Source organism: Populus trichocarpa, chromosome 18 (assembly GCF_000002775.5).
Source record: "Populus trichocarpa isolate Nisqually-1 chromosome 18, P.trichocarpa_v4.1, whole genome shotgun sequence".
Lineage (NCBI taxonomy): Eukaryota > Viridiplantae > Streptophyta > Magnoliopsida > Malpighiales > Salicaceae > Populus > Populus trichocarpa.
Window position 1 is genome coordinate 4,241,121 of NC_037302.2, and position 23,043 is coordinate 4,264,163.

Consider the following 23,043-nt stretch of genomic DNA (forward strand, 5'->3'; position numbering starts at 1 on the left):
TTCACAGTTTTTCTTTCTTCTAAATGATTGTCCCTTACTGTGCTTTAAGATGGTATGATCAAAATATTAACTTCACTAAACTTGTCTTGTTGCACCTCTGCAGAAACGTATCTTATAACAACCTAGCTGGTGTTATTCCTACAAGCAACAACTTTTCAAGGTTTCCACCTGAAAGGTTGGAATATCTGACTGTATACTTGTCAAAATTCTAACTGAAATTATCTATCTGTGCTGCAATTCTTTTCAGAAATCAATTTGACTTTGTCTTAATTCAAACCTCGAATATATTCTGGTTTACTATAAATATGTATCTTCTAGTTAACGTTAGGCTCACGACGTTTAACTAACCTTCTGTGGCAGTTTCATAGGAAATCCTGGTCTTTGCGGCCATTGGCTCAACTCTCCATGCCATGATTCCCATCCAGCAGAGCGAGGTATACACATATACAGTTTGTCTCAGCACTATGGAAGTAATCTATGAGTTAGACACTGAGGCTAGTCTCTTCAATTTCATGTATAATTAGAGGTAACCATCCAATGTTATTCAACACATAGTGCTACTTGGTAAAAGTCCTGAAATTTGATTGGAACTTGATATACGAGTCCTACTAGCAATTGCTTGTAGCCTTATACCATACTTTTACCATACTGGGAATAACACCAGGTACCAAAATATTGACTGTAAGATTTTACTTGTGTTGGCAATACCTTTTATCTGCTGTTATCATCCTGAAACTGATCAGGTTATTTAAGATAGGAATTTAGATGCATTTACACCTTTCATTATCAAGGAAAAAGGCGAAAATGTACTTTATGCATGGCATCATCTCTGTATAGTAAGATTCTCAGTGCTCCACCTGATAGGAATAGGCTTTGTTATTATTATTTTTTTATTTGGTTTTCTGTTGTTGATGCAGACACAATTTCTAAATCAGCAATACCGGGGATTGCACTTGGAGCCCTTGTGATTCTTCTCATGATCTTAGTAGCAGCTTGTCGGCCACATAATCCAGCACCTTTTTCAGATGTGTCGCTTGACAAACCAGGCATTCTCTATTTCTTTTATCATAGGATGCAAATCATGTTTGATGATTTTTAACTATGGCGGAGTTTCGTCAATCTGAACTCTGCTAAAAGTCCCACTAGAGGAAAAAATTAGTGTTCCTCAAGTTTAAACTGAAATATCTGAGCAAGTTCAATATCTTACTTTTGGAGGTAATTTTGAGGGGTGAAGAAAACTAAACATAAATTAGAAAAGTAAAAAAATCGATAAAAAGCAATTACATACTATTCAATTTGTTTATTTGCCTATATAAAGTTCGATCTCCCTGCAATTGAAAATTATGCTTGGCTGCTAACTTGTGTTTGTTGAACAACCAGTTAATTACTCAAAGCCAAAGTTGGTTATCCTTCACATGAATATGGCTCTCCATGTGTATGAGGATATTATGAGGATGACTGAGAATTTGAGTGAGAAGTACATAGTTGGTCATGGTGCCTCAAGCACTGTTTACAAAATTTTCCAGAAAAACTGCAGGCCTGTGGCTATTAAGAGGCTCTATTCTCATTATCCCCAGTGCTTGAAGGAATTCGAGACAGATCTTGAGACAGTAGGGAGCATCAAGCATCGGAATCTAATCAGCCTTCAAGGATACTCCCTGTCATCTTATGGGGACCTTCTTTTCTATGATTATATGGAAAATGGAAGTCCGTGGGATCTTCATCATGGTGAGTTTAAGTCTATTCACAACTAAGGTTCTCGTTGCATGCGTGTTAATATTTTTGTATATTCTGATATATGTAAGTAACGTTTGTTTTTCAGGTCTGACAAAGAAGAAAAAGGCTGACTGGTATACTCGCCTTCAGATAGCACTTGGAGCAGCTCAAGGGCTAGCATATTTACATCATGATTGTAGTCCTCGCATAATTCACAGGGATGTTAAGTCATCAAACATTCTATTAGACGAAGATTTCGAGGCCCATCTCACTGATTTTGGGATTCCCAAGCGTTTATGTGTGTCCAAATCCTATACTTCTATGTTCTACCTCCATAACGGGAACGATTGGTTATATAGACCCTGAGTATGCCCGCATTTCCCATCTTACAGAGAAGTCTGATGTGTCAGCTACGGGATTGTTCTACTTGAATTGCCAACTCGAAGGAAAGCAGTTGACAACGAATGCAATCTTCATCATCTTGTGTGTCTTCTATCCATCCTTGGTATTCCTTTTATTTGATATCTCTTGACCTACTATGGAGGAAGTGCAAAGACAAATCATGTGCTAGCTTTAGATTTCTCGTTTGACATGGGATGTCTCGCATAGAGCAGAAGCTTGTCACAGAAAGAAATCATACTAGTATAAATAATTGTCAATTCTTGGGAGTCGGGAGACGTGCATTTTCCAACTTGCATCATTTATCTGCTTGCTGCGTTCATAACTTGATTTCCTGTTCATTCTTCCTGTTAAAACTGTAAATCTAGCTCGTTATTACCATTTTGTTTTGAAAATACAATTAGAGTCGGTAATTTCTGACATTTTGATTTCCTATCTGAATCAGATACTGTCCAAGACAGCTTACAATGCTGCCATGGAAACTGTTGATCCCGAGATCTCACCTGTAAAGATCTTGGGGCGGTAAAGAAGGTTTTTCAACTTGCCCTCCTATGCACCAAGAGACGGCCAATAGACCGCCCGACCATGAATCAAGTGAGACGTATTCTGGGGAGCCTTGTGCCACCCATGACCCCCACCAAAACAAAGCACCGCAGCTCCACCTGCCCTACTCCCATCTAACAAAGTGCCCTGCTACATGGATGAGCATGCAAATATCAAGAATGCACACATTTTACATTGTCCCTCCATGAGCACTTCAGAAGCCGAGCTATTCCTGAAGTTTGGTGAGGTAATATCCCAAAACAGTCAATGAAAGAGCTAAGGTGTGAAAATATGAACCCAAAGCAGTATTGAATTTGAGGTTTTTCTTCTTTTTGTTGGGGGTGTTAGTAGATGATCAGTTAGTGGCAATTGTGTACAAAGATTTGGAATCCAATTATTGTACTTACTACTTTACTAGGAATTTTGAAGTGTTGCAGTTGCAAGCTCTTGTGTTCATGATGTGGATTTAATTTTATCAATCATGGGTATAGTTTTGTTCTAGCCTCCGCAGGATCACTGGGAGCCTGAGGCTGGTGGGGTTAGAGCCTGAGGCTCTGGTCTCTGAGAAAATGGGTGCAGACCCTAGAAAATGCTTTGAGAAACATTATGTCTGGATGATACTGTGTTGGAGGATGAGACAACACAAACACTAGAAAATCATGCCATTGATAAAATTGGCCCTTTAATTCGTCGTGTTGGCACAGATAGACTAGAATATATTTAAAGATAGATCAATTAACGTTACAATAAATGAACAAAAACAACATTAAAATATTACATTAATGTAAAGAAATTTTAATATCATTTTTTGTGCTTTCTTAAACCTAACAATATCCCGTCTATTTTTATTCTTTGTGTTTTGGGTATGGGGTGCGTTTTTAGTGTTTGAAATTAGTGTAGTGTTTGAAAGTATAGTAACAATTGCTTTTAAAAATGTTTTTTTCTTAGAAATGCATTAAAATAATATTTTTTATATTTTTAAAAAATTATTTTTGACATTAGCACATCAAAATAATCTAAAAACACAAAAAATATATTAATTTAAAATAAAGAAAAAAATATTAATTTTTTTTCAAAAGCACTTCTAAAACGCAAAAAACAAACAGGTACAGGTTTTCGTGCATTTGTTTTCCGCTAGCTTTCACGTTAGCGGCAAAACATACGTAGCAATATATTTGGTAACAAACCAAACTGCGTTTTATGCTGCGGGACCCACTAAAAAATTAAGTTTGAAACGCAGGTTTTGTGTAGCAGTTTTTACATGTTTTTTTAACTGAGTTTCGTAAATATTTTCACAGGGGGTGTTTGGGAGTGTGGTTGCAGTTGCTTTTCAAAGTGCTTTTCACTCGGAAATGCATCAAAATAATATATATTTTTTATTTTTTAAAAATTATTTTTGACATCAGTGTATCAAAATGATCTGAAAATATCAAAAAAAAAAATTAATTTGAAGCAAAGAAAAAAATTAATTATTTTCAAATTTTTTCAAAACTTTTTAAACGCAAAAACAAACAGGAAAAACATTTTACCCAAACATTTTATACATGTTTTTTAATATATATAAACTTCAACTACAGTTTTTATCAAATACATATCTAAATCCAACTAACTACAACTAAAAATATTTTTTCTAAACTTACTTTTTTCAAACCACAACCACAAAAGTTATCTAAAAAACAAACATACCCAGACTATATAGTGTTTATAAATTGCAGTTTTGTACTTAGAATTTAAGGTTTGGATTTAAAAAAGTGTAGTTTAAGGTTAGGGATTATGGATTTATGTTTTGGAATTAAGAGTATACGGATTATAAGTTTGAGATTTAAAATTTGAGGTTTATGGTTATATATTATGGATTTGGATTATGAACTTAAAAATTTAGGGTTTTTGATTAGGAATTATAGGTTTGGGGTTTGAATTTAAAAGTTTGAGGTTTGAGATTAATGTTAGTGTTTATGAATAAGGGTTCAGGTTTTATATTTGAGGTTAATTCAGGGTTAAGATAATTTAATTTAAGGGTAATTTAGAATTTTAATTAAAGACATTAATCATATTAGCATATTTCATGTATAGACGCAGATGATAAGTTTTGAATCATATTTTATGAATCATACTCACGTGTTTTAAGTAAAAAACATTAATAAATTTTGTTTTTTAATAAATTGTAAAACTTTTATTTTTTTGCCGCAACTTTTGGCCAAGTGTATCAGAAAGAAAGAAAGAAAGAAAAAACCAGTGCAGCACTAACCTGTTTGTTTTTGTGTTTTAAAAACGTTTTAAAAAAATTATTTTTTTTTGCTTTAAATTAATATTTTTTTAGTATTTTCAAATCATTTTAATGTACTGATGTCAAAAATAATTTTTAAAAAATAATAAAAAAATTATTTTGATGCATTTTCAAGTAAAAAACACTTTAAAAAACAACCACAACAACACTCTCAAATATATCTTAAATGCGTCATAAGCAATAATACACTGGTGAGCCTTAACTATGGTATTTCGTACACCTGTATAAATGTTGATGTTTCTCAGTAAAACATTGCTTTATCAACTGTATCAATTTGATATTTTTAATTAATATTTCTTTCACCATTGAGGGGTCTATTTGGAATTATGGTAACAATTGACATTCAAAGTGTTATTTTACTTAAAAATACATTAAAAAAATATTTGTTTTTATTTTTTAAAAATTATTTTTGAGATCAGCACATTAAAACAATTTAAAAACACAAAAAAATAATTTTTAACAAAAATAAAATGTAAAATTTAAGAAAATACGGTTTGCACCGCGTTTCCAAACAGACCCTTGCAAGATCTAATAAAAGCTGGATAAATTAATTTCAACAACGTCCCAAGAGATGATGTTGCAAAGTCTGGCAAGCAAGCAAGCAACCAATAATAGAGAGTAAAAAAAAGAAAAAAAGAGTTATAGATGAAACCCTATAAGCTTAGCTTATTATTATTCATTATGCAGAAAGGCACAAAGACTAGCCGTTTGCCTAAAGAGCGACTCCATGGAGGATCCAGGCAACCGAGCTTCCTGGGTGCGTAATTCCATGGCTCCCTGCATAAAATCGATATAATTATATGCTAAGTTATTATCGCTTCAAAGCTAATGGGAAAATAACAGCACAACTACAGCGAAACCTGATGAACATGGCAAGTTTAGCAGCCCTCCTTCAGCAACTCAATCTAGGAAAAATAAAAAGGTGATTAGTTTTGAAGTTTGATACAATGTATGTGACCAGATGTGTATAAATATATATATATATATATATTTATTTATTTTAGATCGAGCTTTTTATTCATTTAAAACCTTATGATAATATTAATAAAGTGTTGGTATAGCCGTTAAGACAATACTATATTTTTATAAAAATAAGAATACAAATTTAATTTTTAGAAAACGTATTTATTTAAAAGATTCCAAACAACTAATTTTATCTTTTAAAAAAATATGAGTATACTCATAATAAAAAAAATCGTGACAATGCCTTTGTACCCACTCGGTGTTGCAATTTGAGAAGTTCATAAATTATAAGCTCATTGGGATTGTCTCTTCGTTGTCGAGATGTGTTGGGTAGTGCGGTTTCAAGTGTATTTTAAGCTGAGTTTGGATTCAAAATATATTATATTAATGATATTTTTTTCAAAAATATTTTTTAAATGATTGTGATATTGAGATGTGAATGACATCAAAATGCATTCCAAAAATTATTATTTTATACTTTCAATTAAAAAACATTTTGAAAAACACACTTAATTATTATTGGCCCATATACATAATGATTGTGATATTAATATGTCAATGATATTAAAATATAAAATTATTATTTGATATTTTTAATTAAAAAATATTTTATAATATTATCAAACATATCCTAAACCTGTTTAAATGAAATGCAGCCTTTTTTTAATTACACACCATATGTTTTATCCAAGATCTTTGATCGTGAAATGCATGATGCCTAGGCATTCTCAATTAAGAGGGTTCTTTTTTCTTTTTCTTTTGGTTAAGAAATAAGTTTAGTTCAACCATAGACAATTAAACCAATAAAATATTTGTTTAGCGGCGAAGACACCGTTATATCTCTATAATGGTAAGAACACAAATTTGATTATCAGGAAGCGTATTTGTTGGGAGGGACAACTACAAACCCCAAACATGACTAGTCTCATCCTTTAAAAGGGGTGTGAGAATACCCGGGTTAGAAAAAAAAAAAAAAAAAGAGGCAATACAATGCTTAATGATACGTCTTAAAATTTTAATAGAGAGAGAGAGTACGAAAGGTATATAAGATATTAATTTATCAAATAAGAAAGAAAAAATAAAACATTGATTTTAAAAAATGGGACATACCTTTTTGCTTCTGACTCTAGCGAGAGTAGCAACCAAATGCTCTTCCATTATTTTGATTTGTCTTAGGTCATTGATCTTATCCGGATTTGTCCAATCTCTAACATTACAGTAAGATTGAGTATAATAATAAGTATTTTTAAATTATATATATATATATATATATATATATATATATATATATATATATAAACAAAATAAAATAACAAAATTAAGTAGAGATGCATGGTAGTAACCTTAATATTTTTCTCTTTTGAGCAAGTTTTTCTTTCAACTCAAGTAATTCAGCCTGTTTCGCCTTGTAAAGTGATGATTTTGTTGCTAAGAAATATCGAAAATATAGCATAAAAGAATTATATATTAATTTTAGGTATGAAAGAACGTACTTTGACTGCTTCCTCTCTGCAATATTAAACAAGTAGAAAAAAATGTAAGGTAAAAGCTATAAAGTTTGCTCTGTGTGTGTGTGTGTGCATATATATATATATATATATATATATATATAATTGTTTCTTGGTCTACACAATTTTTATATATACCTGTCAATTAAAGAATTATTTGAAAGCACTTCCGAGTCATCCATTGGATACATTTTCTTTATAATCTTTCAAAAACACAAGGAATTTAAAATTAATACCATTAGTTCATATAAAATATAAAATAGATTTATAAAAACAATATAACTAATTAATATGATTCAGAAAAGATTAAAGAGCTTACCTTCTTGGTGTATCTCCTCCTATTTAAACACATTTATAAACATAATTAATTGTTAGTAGAAAATAAATAATATTAAGATTAAAGAACAGTAATTAATGGCAGTCGTGCATTAACCCTAAGATTTTATTAAAGTAACTAATGCATTACAATTATACTTAATTTTCACATCATTCATTAATAAAGTGTTTATCTAACGATTAAGGCACTGTCATATCTCTGCAAGAGTGAGAATGCAAGTTTGATTTCTAGAAAGCGCAATTATTGAGAGGGGCAGCCACGAACCTCAAACGACGGGATTAGTTTTATCCTTTAAAAAGATGTGAGGATATCCAAATAAAATAAATATATATATCACATCGTTCAAGTAAATATTGAACGTAATAATTTGTTGATTTTCTTAAAGAAATGAGCATAAATAATAAATAACCACTACCTTTCTTCTCGTTCTTCAAAAGTCAATGCTGACATCCTATCCAAAACAGTACCGAAATCTCTATAAAAAAAATAATATTATCTTACAAAAACATACATAATAAAAATAATTTTGATAAAATTTGTATTATCTCACAAATATACAATTAATTCATCTTTATAATCTTGTCTTTTATCGTAAGGACAAAATCTTAGAGATTTATATCTGAATCATATTAGTCATATCTTTCAACTCTAATTAAAATCTTTATTTTAGTACGTTTTTCTATGCATAGCGAAACAAATTCGATTAAACAACAATAACAAAACAAAAAGATTATACTGTTTTTTTAACAAAATAATCTAATAATAATATATTATGATGGTTAGGGTTTATCTGCTTAAAATCAGTCATAAACCCTAAACAGACAATTGAATTAACATGAAGGGAAATATTTAAAAAAATAAAATAAAAAAACACAAAAAATTACTTGTCTTGGCCAACATAGAGGGTGGGCTTCCCAGTGGGAGAGAACATGAGAAGTGCGAGATCAATATCACATAAAATGGCAAGTTCTTTTGCCTTTTTGAGAATTCCGATTTTCCGTTTCGAGTACTTTGCCTGCCTTGCCTTGACACATTCCAGCCTTTGTATCTTCAACCTCCTCCTTCCCATTTCCTCCTGTGTTATTCTCTTAGATCTGAATTTTTTTCTTTCAGGAAAGGGGCCATGGAATGGTTCTAAACTTTATGGTAAAGTTATAATTTAAAACTAATAATTTAGACTAAACTAGTAAGGTAATAAATGAGGATGAGAAGTAATTATTACAAGAATCTGAATACTACTGGATAATTAAAACAATGTTGTTTTTAGATTTTATCAAAATTTGAACCTTTTTTAACAATAGATTTTGATATTAAGGACATGGTTATTTTAACAACAAGAAGCCCAAAAAAAAAAAATCAATTCTAACTAATACAATGATTTCGAGTTAAAGCTAAAAAAATATCCTTGTATTATAAGTCGCACATGTACAACATCGCGACGATTATATTCCTGAATTAGGATTTTTGATGGGGTGTGAAAAGAATAAAGAATTCTAGTCCTATATCAGTTAAAAAAGATTGGAGTCGCGCCACCTGATTTTTTTATCATTAAAAACTCTAACTGATTTTCAGAGTCTCGATAAGAGGACTAGCAGTGTATAAAGAGGACAATATCACCCCTAATACATCTTATCTAAGATAAGTTATATTGCTTATTTGTTTGAATATTACTAAGATATTATTGTATTTTTTCTAATTGTTGATTTGTGGTTAAAAAGCCAAAATATATTTTTGTATTTGTTTCTTTTAATACCGGGAATACATAAAAGTTCATAATCCTTGGCATTAAAAATAAACAAATTATTTTTTTGATATTTTTAAAATTTAAATCAAGTCTCCATGTAGAGAGTAAATAATAAATAATCAATAGCACAAAAAAAATATTTTAATATACCAGCTTTGAATCTAACAACCTTTGAGTTATATTTGATCAACCTTGTAAGTTACACTTACAACAAATGATAAGTTAAAAAAAAAAACATAATAGAAAAAAAAAACATATCTAATAGAAAGAAAAATAGTTGTACCTTGTAATTAGATTTTTGAGAAATATATTGATAAAATAACTCCTTGATATATTTTACTTTCTTTGTCTATTTCTTCTTTATTTTATCCTTTATATTAAAAAACTTCTTTCACTCAACATATATGATAGTTTTTAATAGTTTATCTTATATGAAAATTGCATAAGGTTTAATCTAGTTATCGACTCTCAACCTGCCATCTCAGGTTTTAGCTTAAAATCGAGCATCCATGTTCATGCGTCATATGCGAGGGAGAGAGAGAGGGAATTGAAAAAAGGATAGAAATATAGTTCAAAAATGATTTAGAAGATGTTTCATAATGTAATAATAATTATTTTTTAAAGTAATTTTTATTTGAAAATATATTAAAATAATATATTTTTTATTTTAAAAAAATTATTTTTGACATCAAAACAATTTAAAAACATAAAAAAAAAATTTAAATTTAAATTTTTTAAAAATACTTTTAAAATATCAATATATAATTTATTAGTGTCGTTAAAATTATACACACTTGACACCCTCAACAACTAACAAGACAAAATCAATCTGGAGTTACTAAACCAAAGTTGATATGATTCATCCAATTGCCGCATATGTCACGAGTATTGTCAACTTACTGTTCACTACTAGAAAATCGATAAATACAAATGAAAATATCTAGGGAATATTTTCATTGGTAAATTGCCGATGGATTTTACCGACGGAAATATTTTCTTGGTTTTTACCGAGAGAATTACAGTGGAAAAATAATAAAATAAAGCAAAAAAAATGATGACGTGCCATTTTTACCAACGGAATTACCGACGAAATAAATTATGTCGGTAAAATCCGTTGGTAAATTCGTTGGTAAATTGTGAACATTGTTCATCATGTCAATTACAAAGGGAATCACTAATGGAAAATTCCGTCGGTATTTTTCATAGAGCTCTAGAACTGTTCACTTCCCAATCGCATTTTTAATTACTGTTCTTTACAAACAAAATCACCGAAGGTTTGAAAAGTCGTCGGTGTTATTTGGTGGTTTTCTGAAAAATTTTGATTAAATTAAAATTTTAAATTAAATATTACAGACGGAATCACCAACAAATTGAAAAGTCGTCGGTGATATTTGGCGGTTTCTGAAATTTTTTGATTAAATTGAAAATTTAAATTAAATATTACAGACAAAATCACCAACGGAATGATTAAAAATATTAATATTTAATTTTATGTCGGCAAAACTGTCGGTAAAACGCCCAAATTAAAAGTCTAGAATCCCTAATTTCACAATAGACGGGGCTCCTTTCTTCTTCTTCTTCTTTCCTATATGTAAAAAACATCAATATCCATTTCTTTCTCTTCTCCTGCATACTCAGGTATGTATTCTTCTCCTTTTTTTTTTCTTCTCAATTGTTTTTAATTAATATATTTTACGAATTTTTTTTTTCTCTTCTTAGCTTCACTTGCAACCACACTAAGGTAAAATTTTTATTTTTTCTTCTTTTTTCTTATTTTTTTTCACTATATTTGTTTTCTTATTTTATTTTTAATTGTTTTTGTTCTTAATAATTGTATGAATATTGTTGTAGAATTTTTTATTCATATGATTTTCTTCTTCTTTTTTCCAAGCATTTTGAGTATTATAGAGTGTTGATTTATATTAATTTAATTATTTTATAGTTTTGTAAAATAGATTTTTAAAAAAATATTTTTAAATAATTACCGATAGAATTACATACGGTATTTTTCCAAGGGAAATACTGACGGAATGAAGCGGATAATTTTTTTTTGTGCGCCTTTTCCATCAGTAAATCCATCAGTAATAATATTTTTTTATTACCAACGGACAAAAAATTACCGATGAAAGATTCACCGACGGAGAATTCTCGTCGGTGATTTTGTTGGTAAATTAATTGCCAACAGAATAATAGTACAAATATCGATAAAAAATTCCGTCGGTAAATTTAAAGATTGTGATAGTGTATCTTGTGCGCTTCCACATGCCATATTCAACACCAATCTTTCTCTTTATACTACTTCAACCCCTAGATTTGTCCTTTATTATGTTACAGTCTCTATTCTTCTAATTTTAGTAATTAGTCCCTTTAATTCTTTGACTTTCTTTTTTATTCTTGTTTGTTTTGTTTGGTTTTGTATGGATATTTGGTTATTAATGCTCATGGATGCTTTTTTTCTTGGGTGAATCAATACAAACACCCCTAGAATTATTGATCAATTGGATGGAAACCCTTCTTTACTTTTTATTTTGTTTCTAAGTATATATGATCTATGAATTATTCGATTCCATTGTTGCCAATTTCAAACCTAATCAAATGGCAAAACTAAAGATTCAAGTTTTTTAGTTTGATTTGAGTTTAAAAATATATTTTGATGTCAAAATGCTGTTTGAGAGGATAAAATAATTGTTTTGGTGATCTTTTTGGTCGATTTAGTAGTTAGAAAGGTGGAGTTCCAATGGTGATGATGACGAAAAAAGTTACAATATAAACACATCATAATTTATATCTTCATGTCAAAAGATAAAGAAAACATAAAGTGGGGGTGTCAATCCAACCAAAAAGATAATTAAGCCTTGCATGAGTTTTGTTACTAGAACTAAAATTCGAGGGTTTAATTGAATAAATCTTATGATTTCTTAAGTTATTAAAGAAATAAGGACATAATAGAATAAACTTTAGGTTATTAAGTCATAATAACAAGAAGGATTCTTCAAGGATTGCACATGTATATGTATATATGTGCATGTGCATGTATCTAATTTTATTTAGGGATTTGTTGGTCAATGATGAAGTTATCGATGGGCATATGTGCATATGCATGTATGCCTATTTTTTAATACATTTATCAAAATTAAAATAAGTCAACAAAGTAACATGGCTGAAGACCATACATGTTAGTCTAAATCTATATGATATGAAACCAATTTGATTTCGTTAAAGATACTTTGTCTTGATATGTTATTTTTATTTATTTTTCATCATCACAAGCATCTTCATCTTCATCCTTATTTATTTAATTTGACTACATTTTTATTTTTATTTTTCTGTGGTTGCTAATATGATGGCCACTGGAGGCTTATATGGCCGTTAACTTCAGGATCCGTGGGATTAGTCGATGTACACGCAAGCTAGTCCGGACACCCACGTTAATAAAAAAAAATAAAAAATAAAAACAAAATTTTATTCATATAGACTTTGTCTTCGCATACAAATCTTGCAGTTGATCACATTCTTAGCAACACTTCAGATCATGTATAGCTTATTAGGTATTCTTTCAACAGATTTTGACTTTCACAATGATCTTATCAGTCCTAGCTAGGCAGTATATCCCGACAAAAAAACATGAGCACAATGAGTCATCATCTTCATTTCTACCTTGGACTTTCATTATCTATCAACGAAGTTCAATTAAAAATATAATATATTTTTTTTTAGTTTAACGTGGGTGTCCGGGCCAACTTGTGCGCACCTCGACTAATCCCACGGGCCCTGAAGTTAATGATCATGTAAGCCTCCAGTGGCCATCATATGAGCAACCACAGAGCTCGAACCTGAGACCACAGAGGAAGCAAATCTCTTGATCCCAAACTTTTATCACTGGGCCACCACCTAGATGGTTATTAAAAATATAATATTACTCTTATGGATGCATATCCATTATATCTAACTCGGATTTTATTTTTTCTTCCAGCACATAAATATAATATTACTCTTATGGAATGTTTCCTTTTCTTTCCGTCATGGACACTATTATTTTCGAATCAAATTATGGTGTACATAGAATATACCCTATTAGTTAATTATCAAAATTTATCTTAGATTTCTTTTAAAAAAAATAACTAATAAAATATCACTAATTACTTTATATACACCATAATTTTTTTAAAAATTTTCCCTTTACCGGTAAGTGGTTTGAGGAACCAAGCAAGCAATGAAATGGCCAGGCAATCAAATAGAAAAGGATCCTCCCCTTTGTCTTGCCATGGATTCGAACTGAAAGTCCTGGATTCGCAGCTCAAGAGGTACGAGTGCCCAGAAGGAGAGGAGGGAGGCGTGGCCTCCGTCGTCTAGCGCCTTTCGGTTGGGGTCCGCCCCGGAAGGGTCGTGTCGGGTTAGATTTTTGAGTCTCGAAGGTAGTCAACGTGTCAGCCATTCTTCTCCCATTAGGGAAAGGTAGAAACTCAGATTCAAAATAGAAGTTCCAGAGCTAGAAGGAATGGGGTTAGGGGTGGAGACTGACTGCCAAGGAACATAGCAGCTTGACCGGAGGGAGAGGAGTGAAGCTGCTTGACCGAATAAGTGAAAGAGCGAACCGCAACTAGATCTGATAAAACAGCAGCTTTCAAGCATCCGGAGCTCGCGCACTAGCATTCCTTCTTTAGATCGGAGACTAGATAGGTTTTTTTGTTTGAATTTGGAATGGCGGGACTAACAAGTTGTTAGCTTTTCAGCCGTTGCGCTTCTTTAAATGCAACCCATGCTTTCACAATGTGTTTGGAACGATGTTTTTTTAAAATTTAAATTTTTTTTTATTTTACTTAAAATTAATTTTTTTATATTTTTAAATCTTTTTAATATAGTAATGTCAAATATAATTTTTAAAAAATAAATAAAATATTATTTTAATTTATTTCTAAATAAAAATAACTTATTACTACTCTCTCAAGCATCCTTTAAATGCGGTGTTGTTGAAACTTTGAAACTCTTAAAACCTTTTTCACGTGGTTATATTCGCTAAATTATTTGGAAGAGGCTGTAAAACTTGAAAAATCTGGAGCTCAATTCTCTGTGCTGCTTCATCTGCAGAACCTATGGAGGGTGTTTGAATCTAGATTGGCTGATGCATTCTTACCCTTCAGGGTTCTAAGCTACATCGGCATTTTCCTCAAGAAATCTACAGTACATGGGAGCAACTGTTTTGGGTTAAAGCCGGCTCGCAGTTCCTTTCTGGGCACACGGGTTCAGACTATCATCATATGATTGTGTAATAGCTTAAGGAGATAAAAACAGAAGGAGAGAATGTGTGTATTCCTCTAGACATTCCATTTACTCGAAACACGTACAAAAAGGGGCAAGCAACATGAAAAACAAAAAAAAAAAAAACATTTCCCTACATCCCCAGAACATTGAAAGTCTCCGCATCAGCACAAGTTAAGATGGAAGTGTCAAGTTAATGATCAGTTTTTTCACAATATGAGTTTACCGTGCCACATTGCTGTAAATCAGCCAAAGAGAATGACCGCCAGGGAGAAAAACTTTGTCGTGGGGATGGCAATGATGCTAGATTGTTATGAGAAGCCCTGGATCTTGGGTGTAGAGGTGGAAGATGTGGGGGAGACTTTGAAGTTGAAGTTGAATTTGAATCCTCACTAGCACTGCTAATGCTTTCGGAACTGCTCATGGCAACTGCTAAAGCCAATGTGCTTTTGCTAGAGCTAATAGGTCTCTTTGATATCCCATTTCGGTGAGGGAAACCCCTGTTCTTCTCCCAAAAATGATTAAAAGCAAGAAGATTTCTGCGTTTCCTGGTAAAAGCATTCTCTGGTTTAGCAATGTCTTTAATGGAGGGAGAAGAGGATGCATCGGACAGAATTGTGAAAGACTTGGATTTTCCATCATAAAACTTTGATATACCTCTCCTGCAAACATTTCTCCATCATCAGTAAAAAATGAAGCAAACAACACAAGTTTTCCAGAGTTCAATTAGCTAAAAAACATCCCAAAACAAGAAAAGCTCTTCGAGAAAAAAAGAAAAAGAGCAGGCAGGTGCCAATCAGTTTATGAAATACCCCATTATTGTCTGTGCTATATTCTCAAATCATAAGATGCCACTCTGAATAAATCAGTTCCTCTAATCATAACTTGCAAGCAATTTATAAGTCAAAACTTGAAAGAATATAACAAGGCAGAGCCTAGCCAGAGAAGGGGTGGAAAAATCATCTCCACTACTTCCACTGAGACCACCAATAAAAAGGGGAAAAAAAAACAGGAATAAGAAAAACACACTTGCCCTGCTCGTATCTTAATGGGTCTTATTTATGATCCAGATGAAGACTGACGGTAGCAGAGATTGAGATTTGCTAGCTTCCTCGGCCAAATCAAATCCATAAGGAAATAACTAGATGCCCATATCCCCCAGTTAATCAAAAGCTCATGCCCATGACTAGAGCCCAAAAAAAAAATCAAATCCACTCAAATTTCCGCTTCTAAAGACCCCCTTGGATGAAAGCAACACTTAATTAACTAAAGCAATATCAGGTTCCCATCAAATTCAGTAATAAATACAAATAATTAATTAAGTTGAACAAAATAGAACACTGATTTATCCCAAACGACAAAGAAAAAACTAGAAGGAGCCCGTTAAAGATTTGTTTATAAAATTATTTACCTGATAGGCAAAACCTCCTCTAATCCCTCCATGGAATCAAGGGCCCCTTTATACGCACTTTGCACCTCATTTTCATCCAGCCCATCTTCTCCACCGCCCGACAGATCACTGTCTTTTCCGATCGAGGACTTAGAAGATGTCGTCAAAGACGACGGACTACACTCCTCCGCCATCTCCTCCCTCCTCCCGACCGGAGAATCAAACACCGAGGACGTCACAACAAACCCTAATCTTCCGCGTGGAAATCCCGTGGAATCCATATCTATATTACAAGTACTATCTACTGCTATTGACATGACTATAGACAAGAAAACAAAATCCCTTTTGTTGTGTGTCTGTCTGTTTAGAGATTTTGAGGTTTTTACCCGTTTTATCTGTGCTTTGTTAGAGAGATTTGGATTGAAAAATAAAGAGTATGTGTGATGGGGTGGGGTGGGGTTTGGTTTCAGTTATATATATGAGATTTGTTCTTAGCCAGGTCAACTTTAAGAGCTACGCCAGGGAGTAGTCAACGAAGAGAGGAGAGAAGAGTTTCTTCTTAGTTTAGCCTTATCCTGATGCATAGTAGTGGATGGATGGGTGTTCCAATATCCTTTAAAATTTTATTATTGTTACTGCATAAAATAAATAAATAAATAAATAAATAAATTAGCTTGTTTTCCGGCGCCCGTGGTTTTACATTTGCTGATTTGTTTTTCTTATCCAAAACTTTTTTTGCTGCTCTTTTTATTACTAGTTTCTGGAATCTTGTGTTTTCTCCTAGGGATAAACGACATTCTATTGCATCAAAATATATTTATTCATATAAATTAAAAATTGTTTTTTAATTAATAATTGGCCTGTTTGAAAATAGTAATGCAGAATATAAAACAAGTTGCAAAGACTAACGACTGTAAATTAAATTATCCAAATACATTTATGATCCTTCATAATGTTTTTGGGATTTAATTGAGAGAAGAAGAAGAGGAGGAGGAGAATAGATATTGATGTAATATTAAATTAAATATATCTCTATACATAAAGATTCAAGAAAAAGCTTGGGATTAGATATAAATATTAAAATGACTTGTTTATATAGATCGGTCATCTAATTCGTTTCTATTTATTTTTGCGTTTCAAAAATGTTTTTGAAAAAATTTAAAATTTTTTTATTTTTTTCTTTACTTTAAATTAATATTTTTTTTTATGTTTTTAGATCATTTTAATGCGCTGGTATCAAAAATAATTTTTAAAAAATAAAAAAAATATATCATTTTGATGTATTTCCGAGTGAAAAATATTTTGATAAGCAACCGCAACCACGCTATGATTCTTCATAATGTTTTTGGAATTTAATTGAAAGAAGAAGAAGAGGAGGAGAATAGATATTGATGTGATATTAAATAAAATATATCTCTATCCATGAAGATTCAAGAATAAGCTTGAGATTAGATATAAATATTAAAATGACTTGTTTATATAGAAAGGTTATCTAATTTGTTTTTTATTTATTTTTGTGTTTTAAAAGTGTTTTTGAAAAAATTTAAATTTTTTTTATTTTTTTTTATTTTAAATTAATATTTTTTAGTAATTTTAGATTATTTTGATGTGCTGGTATCAAAAATAATTTTAAAAAAATAAAAAATATATTATTTTAATATATTTTCAAGTAAAAAACACTTTAAAAAACAATCAAATTTCCAAACAGTGAAAGCTTTTTAAGAGCAATCACATATCTGCTTAAAATATTACGACAATTTCAAATTACTGGCGTCGTTGATAAAATCTTTTAAAGATTAGGTTGAAGAAAAGAATAGCAGCTTTTTAAGAGAAAGAAAGAAGAATTTCCCAGCACGTGCTTTAACGACGGTGTTGATATGAAAAAATACAGTTTGAAAGGATTTGACTGGATTTAATGAATTACTTCATTTAAAAAAAATGATTTATAAACAAAAAAAAACATAAATTTAAATTCTTATAAAAACTGATTAATTAATTGTTTAGTGATAAAATATGAATCTTTCAAATGATAAATGATTGATAATCTATTAAAAAAAATATGAGATTATATATATATATCATTAAATTTTTTTTAACACTTCAAGGTTTTTTTAGATCAATTTCAAGTAAGATAAAACAAACTAAATGCATCATCAAATCACTACCAGAAAAATATCAAATATAAACAAAAATACCAACCAAAAAATTATCATTAATAAATTACAATAACATTTACCAATGAGTCATAACATCTCTATTTCTATCAGTATCCACTAACAAAAAATTTATATTAGTGAATATCGAGATAATTATAATTGGAAATCAATGAATATAAAAAATGATATGTCATTATTACAAACAGAATTATCAATGAAATATATCTATTGCTAACACCTGTCAGTGAAGCAGTCGGTAATATTTAAATTATAACATGACAGAGGACTCCCCTCTCCTCTCCCCCATTCCTTCTTCTTCTTTTTTATTCTGCAGAAAACAGTACAGAAAACCATTGCCCCCCTTATTTTATCACAAATCAAGCTCTTATGATTACAAATTCTTCCACCCTAACACTCAGTCTGTTAGTATTCTTGTTTTTTATTATTTTAATTTGATCAGTTTTTAAATTTTAATGAACTAATTATTTTATAAAATTGACATGTAAGAAAGAATTTTACTAGGAGAAGGCTACCAATATTATTGTCTGGAGAGTGTGGGAGAATCACAACGCCATAAGTAAGATTGAATTCAAAATGTTATATTTTTTAAAATGTTCAAATTTTATATTTCTACCATATAGGTTGTATGATTTCTGATATGAGGCGCAAATAAAATCATAGAAATATGAAGGGAAAAAAAATGGGTCTTCCAGGCTCGGAAGACGGCCATGTGGAGGCTATCCGGGACGCTTATATCCAACACATGATGTCTGAGCGTTTCGTTCGACAGTCACAATCCAATGCAGATAACCAGAACAAGGAGATTCATGGTTCATTACGCACATCGACGGATCCATTCTTTTTTTTTTCATAGAAAATAGATGGTAAGATTTTATTTTATTACATACATTTTTTTAAAATGGTTGCATTATATGAAAATGTTTAACTGTCAATAGTTTCATTTTGCAGGCTATAGTTCTTCGACGTAATCCAAGACCGATTGAGCTTTTGTTTTTAAACTCATATACGAAATGAGGACCGTGAAATTGAGCTTTTGAAAAGGGATGCAACAACTCGTGGATAGCCGAGCTCAGAAGTTCATGGTAAGTTGGATTTAAATAATTTTTTTCTTAAGTTATTAATTTTTTAAAAACATTTATTGGTTGTTTTTTTTTAGAAAACATATATCACTCGATTGCAGGAGAGATATGAGGATGATTCTTTAACCCATCTGAAATTCAGTCCGGATTTATGGTTGGAGGCCGAATCATCATGTGGATTCAATAGAAATCGGGTTTACGATATCTCAACACTATAGTTAAGGATATACACACGGGCTATAATGTATTAATTGTTGGTTCCTTGCAATCAGGTTAGAGCTCCCAATCGCTAGTCGTTCATGCAATTGTACGATAACAAGTTAAAGCTCAGATGACCCGACTTAGAGCTGAAACGACCCGACTTAGAGCTGAGACGACAAACTTGAGGGATAAAGTGAATGTCCTCGAGTAGTTGTTATCAACCCTCACTAGTACATGTGGTCTATCTCGTCACCCACCTGGTCTTGATGAAGATATGTCTCATTCTCCTTCCCTTTCAGCTTTTATCCACCAGATAAATTGTATTCAATAATATTTTTCAAATTAATAATAATAGTTTGATTTTTTTTATTTTAGTTTTATTCTTTTTAAATTTTTTTATCTTGTTTTGTTTATTTCAATTTTTTAAAACTATTAAATACAATATTGACGGAATTACCAATGAAATTTGAATCACAAATGGAATGACCGACAAACTAAGTTCTAGAAAGTTCAAAAAAAATTACAGGACTTGCCACTAACAATATGTAAATCTTCAATGGTAATATGCATTTGATCACCGATGGAATTACCAACAACTTATTTTGTTGGTAATATGTCATAATCCTTAATAGAATTATCAACGAAATAATGCCAATAATTTTTTTAATTTGGTGCATTTTTTTTATTTTTTAAAAATAGACAAACAACAGGCTATCTGTTTCTTAAAAATAGAAAGAAAATAATTAAAATGACCTAGAAGCGTGGGCCTAAGCTTTTTTTTCAAGGACCGTGTTGGGTATCTAAGTGAGGCCCACACATCTAGTCCTTGTTTTTTTTTAGCTTTTATACAATATTTTTTTGTTTTAATGTTATGTTTTATTTTTGTTAAAAAAATATATTTTTTTGGTGATTTGAAAGATATTTTGATTAAAAAAATGACATATAAGAGAAAATAGAAATATATGAAGAAGAAGAAATTAATTTTTTTAAAAAATTATTTCGTTAGATATTTGAATTGCTAAACAAGATTTATTTTTGTTTTTCTAGAAAAAAAAACCTATAACAAAATACACAATCTAATAAATATGTACAACCAAATTAATAATTAAATATATGTTAAAATTGTTAAAATATTATTATTTTTCAAAAGTAATTTTAAAATATATTAATCAATATATTTACCACATTAATGTATAATCAAAACACTGATTAAGATATTATTTAATTAATTTTTATACAACAATCACTAATTAAATAGTTTCAAAGAAATGATAAATAACTCTTACATCATATTAATTCAAAAAACAAAACTTTGTCCAAATGCTATGTGTATAATATTTAATGAAATCAATTTCATTTTGTTTCCGTAGGCTCACTTGTTGCCTGGCCTGAATTTTCTTTCCCCTTGTATTTTGTTTAACTTTTATTATTTAATATTAGATTTTTAATGGTTTTTTTAAAATTTTATTCTTTAATATTTAAATTATTCTTATATTTATTTATTATATAACTAAATTTAAAATATATATGGATCTATTAAAGATGATGACCTAAAATAAAGGTTTAAAAAAATTGATGCGGATTCATCCAATATATTATTATTTTAATATTAAATATAACGTTTTTTAAAGTTTTTTTTATATAGAATTTATTTTTTTCTAAATAAAATTTTATAATAGCACGTTTTGCTTAAAACGAACTAAAAATGTAATTAACATTAATTTATTTAACAGAATTCCAATTTATAATCTTGCCATGATTTTTTAAATAATTATTTTGGTTAAAATAAAGAGAAAAAAAAAAAAAGTTATCCTTGAATTGCCCCGAAACGCAACCCAATTGTTACAACCTGAGGGGACAGAAGAAACAGGTGGGGCCAATAAAAAAAGAGAGGTGGTGTGGTAGGGTAGTGGTCCAAAATTAAGACACGTTCAAGTATCTTTATCTTCTTATGTTTTTTATGGAAGACATTACGTGGAACTGACAAAACTCTTCGGTCCAAATCCATGGTCCCACACGTTTTCATTTCACGGTTTTTCAGAACTGAACTCCTCCTCATCTTTATCTCTTACCTTGAATCCCACTCACCCACATTATCCAAACATTATCCTTTTCTCTTTTATCTTTGCTCAGCGCATTAACAGATAATGCTATATTAATTGCTACATAGTTTTTTTATGGCGTGCTCAACAACAATATCTTGCGCCGACTTTCCTCCTAAAATATTTTAGGAATTTCCAAGATTTTAGTCAAAGAGGATAGACCTATTTTAATTAAAATCCAATTATTCCCTTGATTTTTTATCCATAATATATTCTCTTATTTATGGTTTTTTTATATAAAAAAAATGGATGCCCAATACTTATCACAATTAAATAGTTAATAATTTATATTTGAAATTCTTTACTAGTAGTATTGTCGCGTAAATTATTTTGATATTAATAAAAGCTAAAATATTTTGGGAAAGTGTAGTAGAAAATGAGTGAAACCACTGATGGGAATAGTATTTTTTTATTGTTTTGTTCTTCTCATAAAAAAACTTAAAATTGACTATAGAAAACATTGAGATTTTTGTACAAGATTTATTAGTTATTATTAGTTATTATCAAATTGACCAGAAGTAAATAAGGTTTTTCTCTTAACAAAAGCATAATAAAATGATCAAAATAACATTTTAAGCAAAAAAAAAAAATAATAATGTCAGGGTTTTATTTTTTATTTTTACAATGATTGTTTATTGTTATTATTAGGTCAGACGATAAGCAATTTAACATTTGAATAAATATATTAAAAAAAAACAAAAAGTGGTTGGCGCGTGTGGGAGGTGCCCACGCCCTTTATGGCAGCTCATGAGGCGCCTTTTAGCGACTAAAATCCTGTTTTCTCTCTGTCATTGAAAGTGTCATGGTGTTTCTTTTTTTTAGGCCAGCACATATGGTACATGACAACACAACTTATTGACGACAACACTTTTTTTACTTCTATTTTATCTCTCCTCCCCTTTGATTTATAGGTATTGCCATTAACATTCTTATTTTTTTTATTTCTAATTTTTGTTCTTGGTTTTTTTTTTGTAAAATTTTGATTTATTTTCAATTTCATCATTCAATCCCAATTTGAGAAATGTTATTTTTTCAATCTGGTCTTTATTTTTTTTAATCTTTTGTTGAATTGATTTTTCTTTTCAATTGCACCCTTCAATCAATTTTTTTAATTTCAATTTTAATCCTCATTCTTTGATTTAAATTTTATTTTTTATCCTTTTGTTAGATTGATTTCTCTTTTCAATTTCACCCTTTAATAAAATATAAAATTTATTTTGTATTTCAATTTTGATCCTTATTATTTTAATTGTTATTTCTTATTTTGAATCCTTTTGTATGATTGATATTTTTCAATTTTATCCTTTAACATTTGATTTATTGAGAATTGAACTTCAT

At 30.2% G+C, this 23,043-nt stretch overlaps 1 protein-coding gene and 1 pseudogene across 1 annotated transcript; one reads left to right on the plus strand and one right to left on the minus strand.

Moving 5' to 3' along the window:
- LOC18107734 (LRR receptor-like serine/threonine-protein kinase ERECTA) lies at nucleotides 1-3,152 on the plus strand (annotated as a pseudogene).
- An 11,628-nt stretch (nucleotides 3,153-14,780) lies between these two features.
- Nucleotides 14,781-16,617, minus strand: LOC7463770 (protein OXIDATIVE STRESS 3 LIKE 1). Its single transcript, XM_002324165.4, has 2 exons — nucleotides 16,168-16,617; nucleotides 14,781-15,418 (listed from the first exon to the last, which is right to left on the minus strand). The coding sequence occupies exons 1-2, from the start codon at nucleotides 16,461-16,463 to the stop codon at nucleotides 14,950-14,952; spliced, it is 765 nt and encodes a 254-aa protein (XP_002324201.2). The 5' UTR covers nucleotides 16,464-16,617; the 3' UTR covers nucleotides 14,781-14,949.
- Between the last annotated feature and the right edge of the window lie 6,426 nt (nucleotides 16,618-23,043).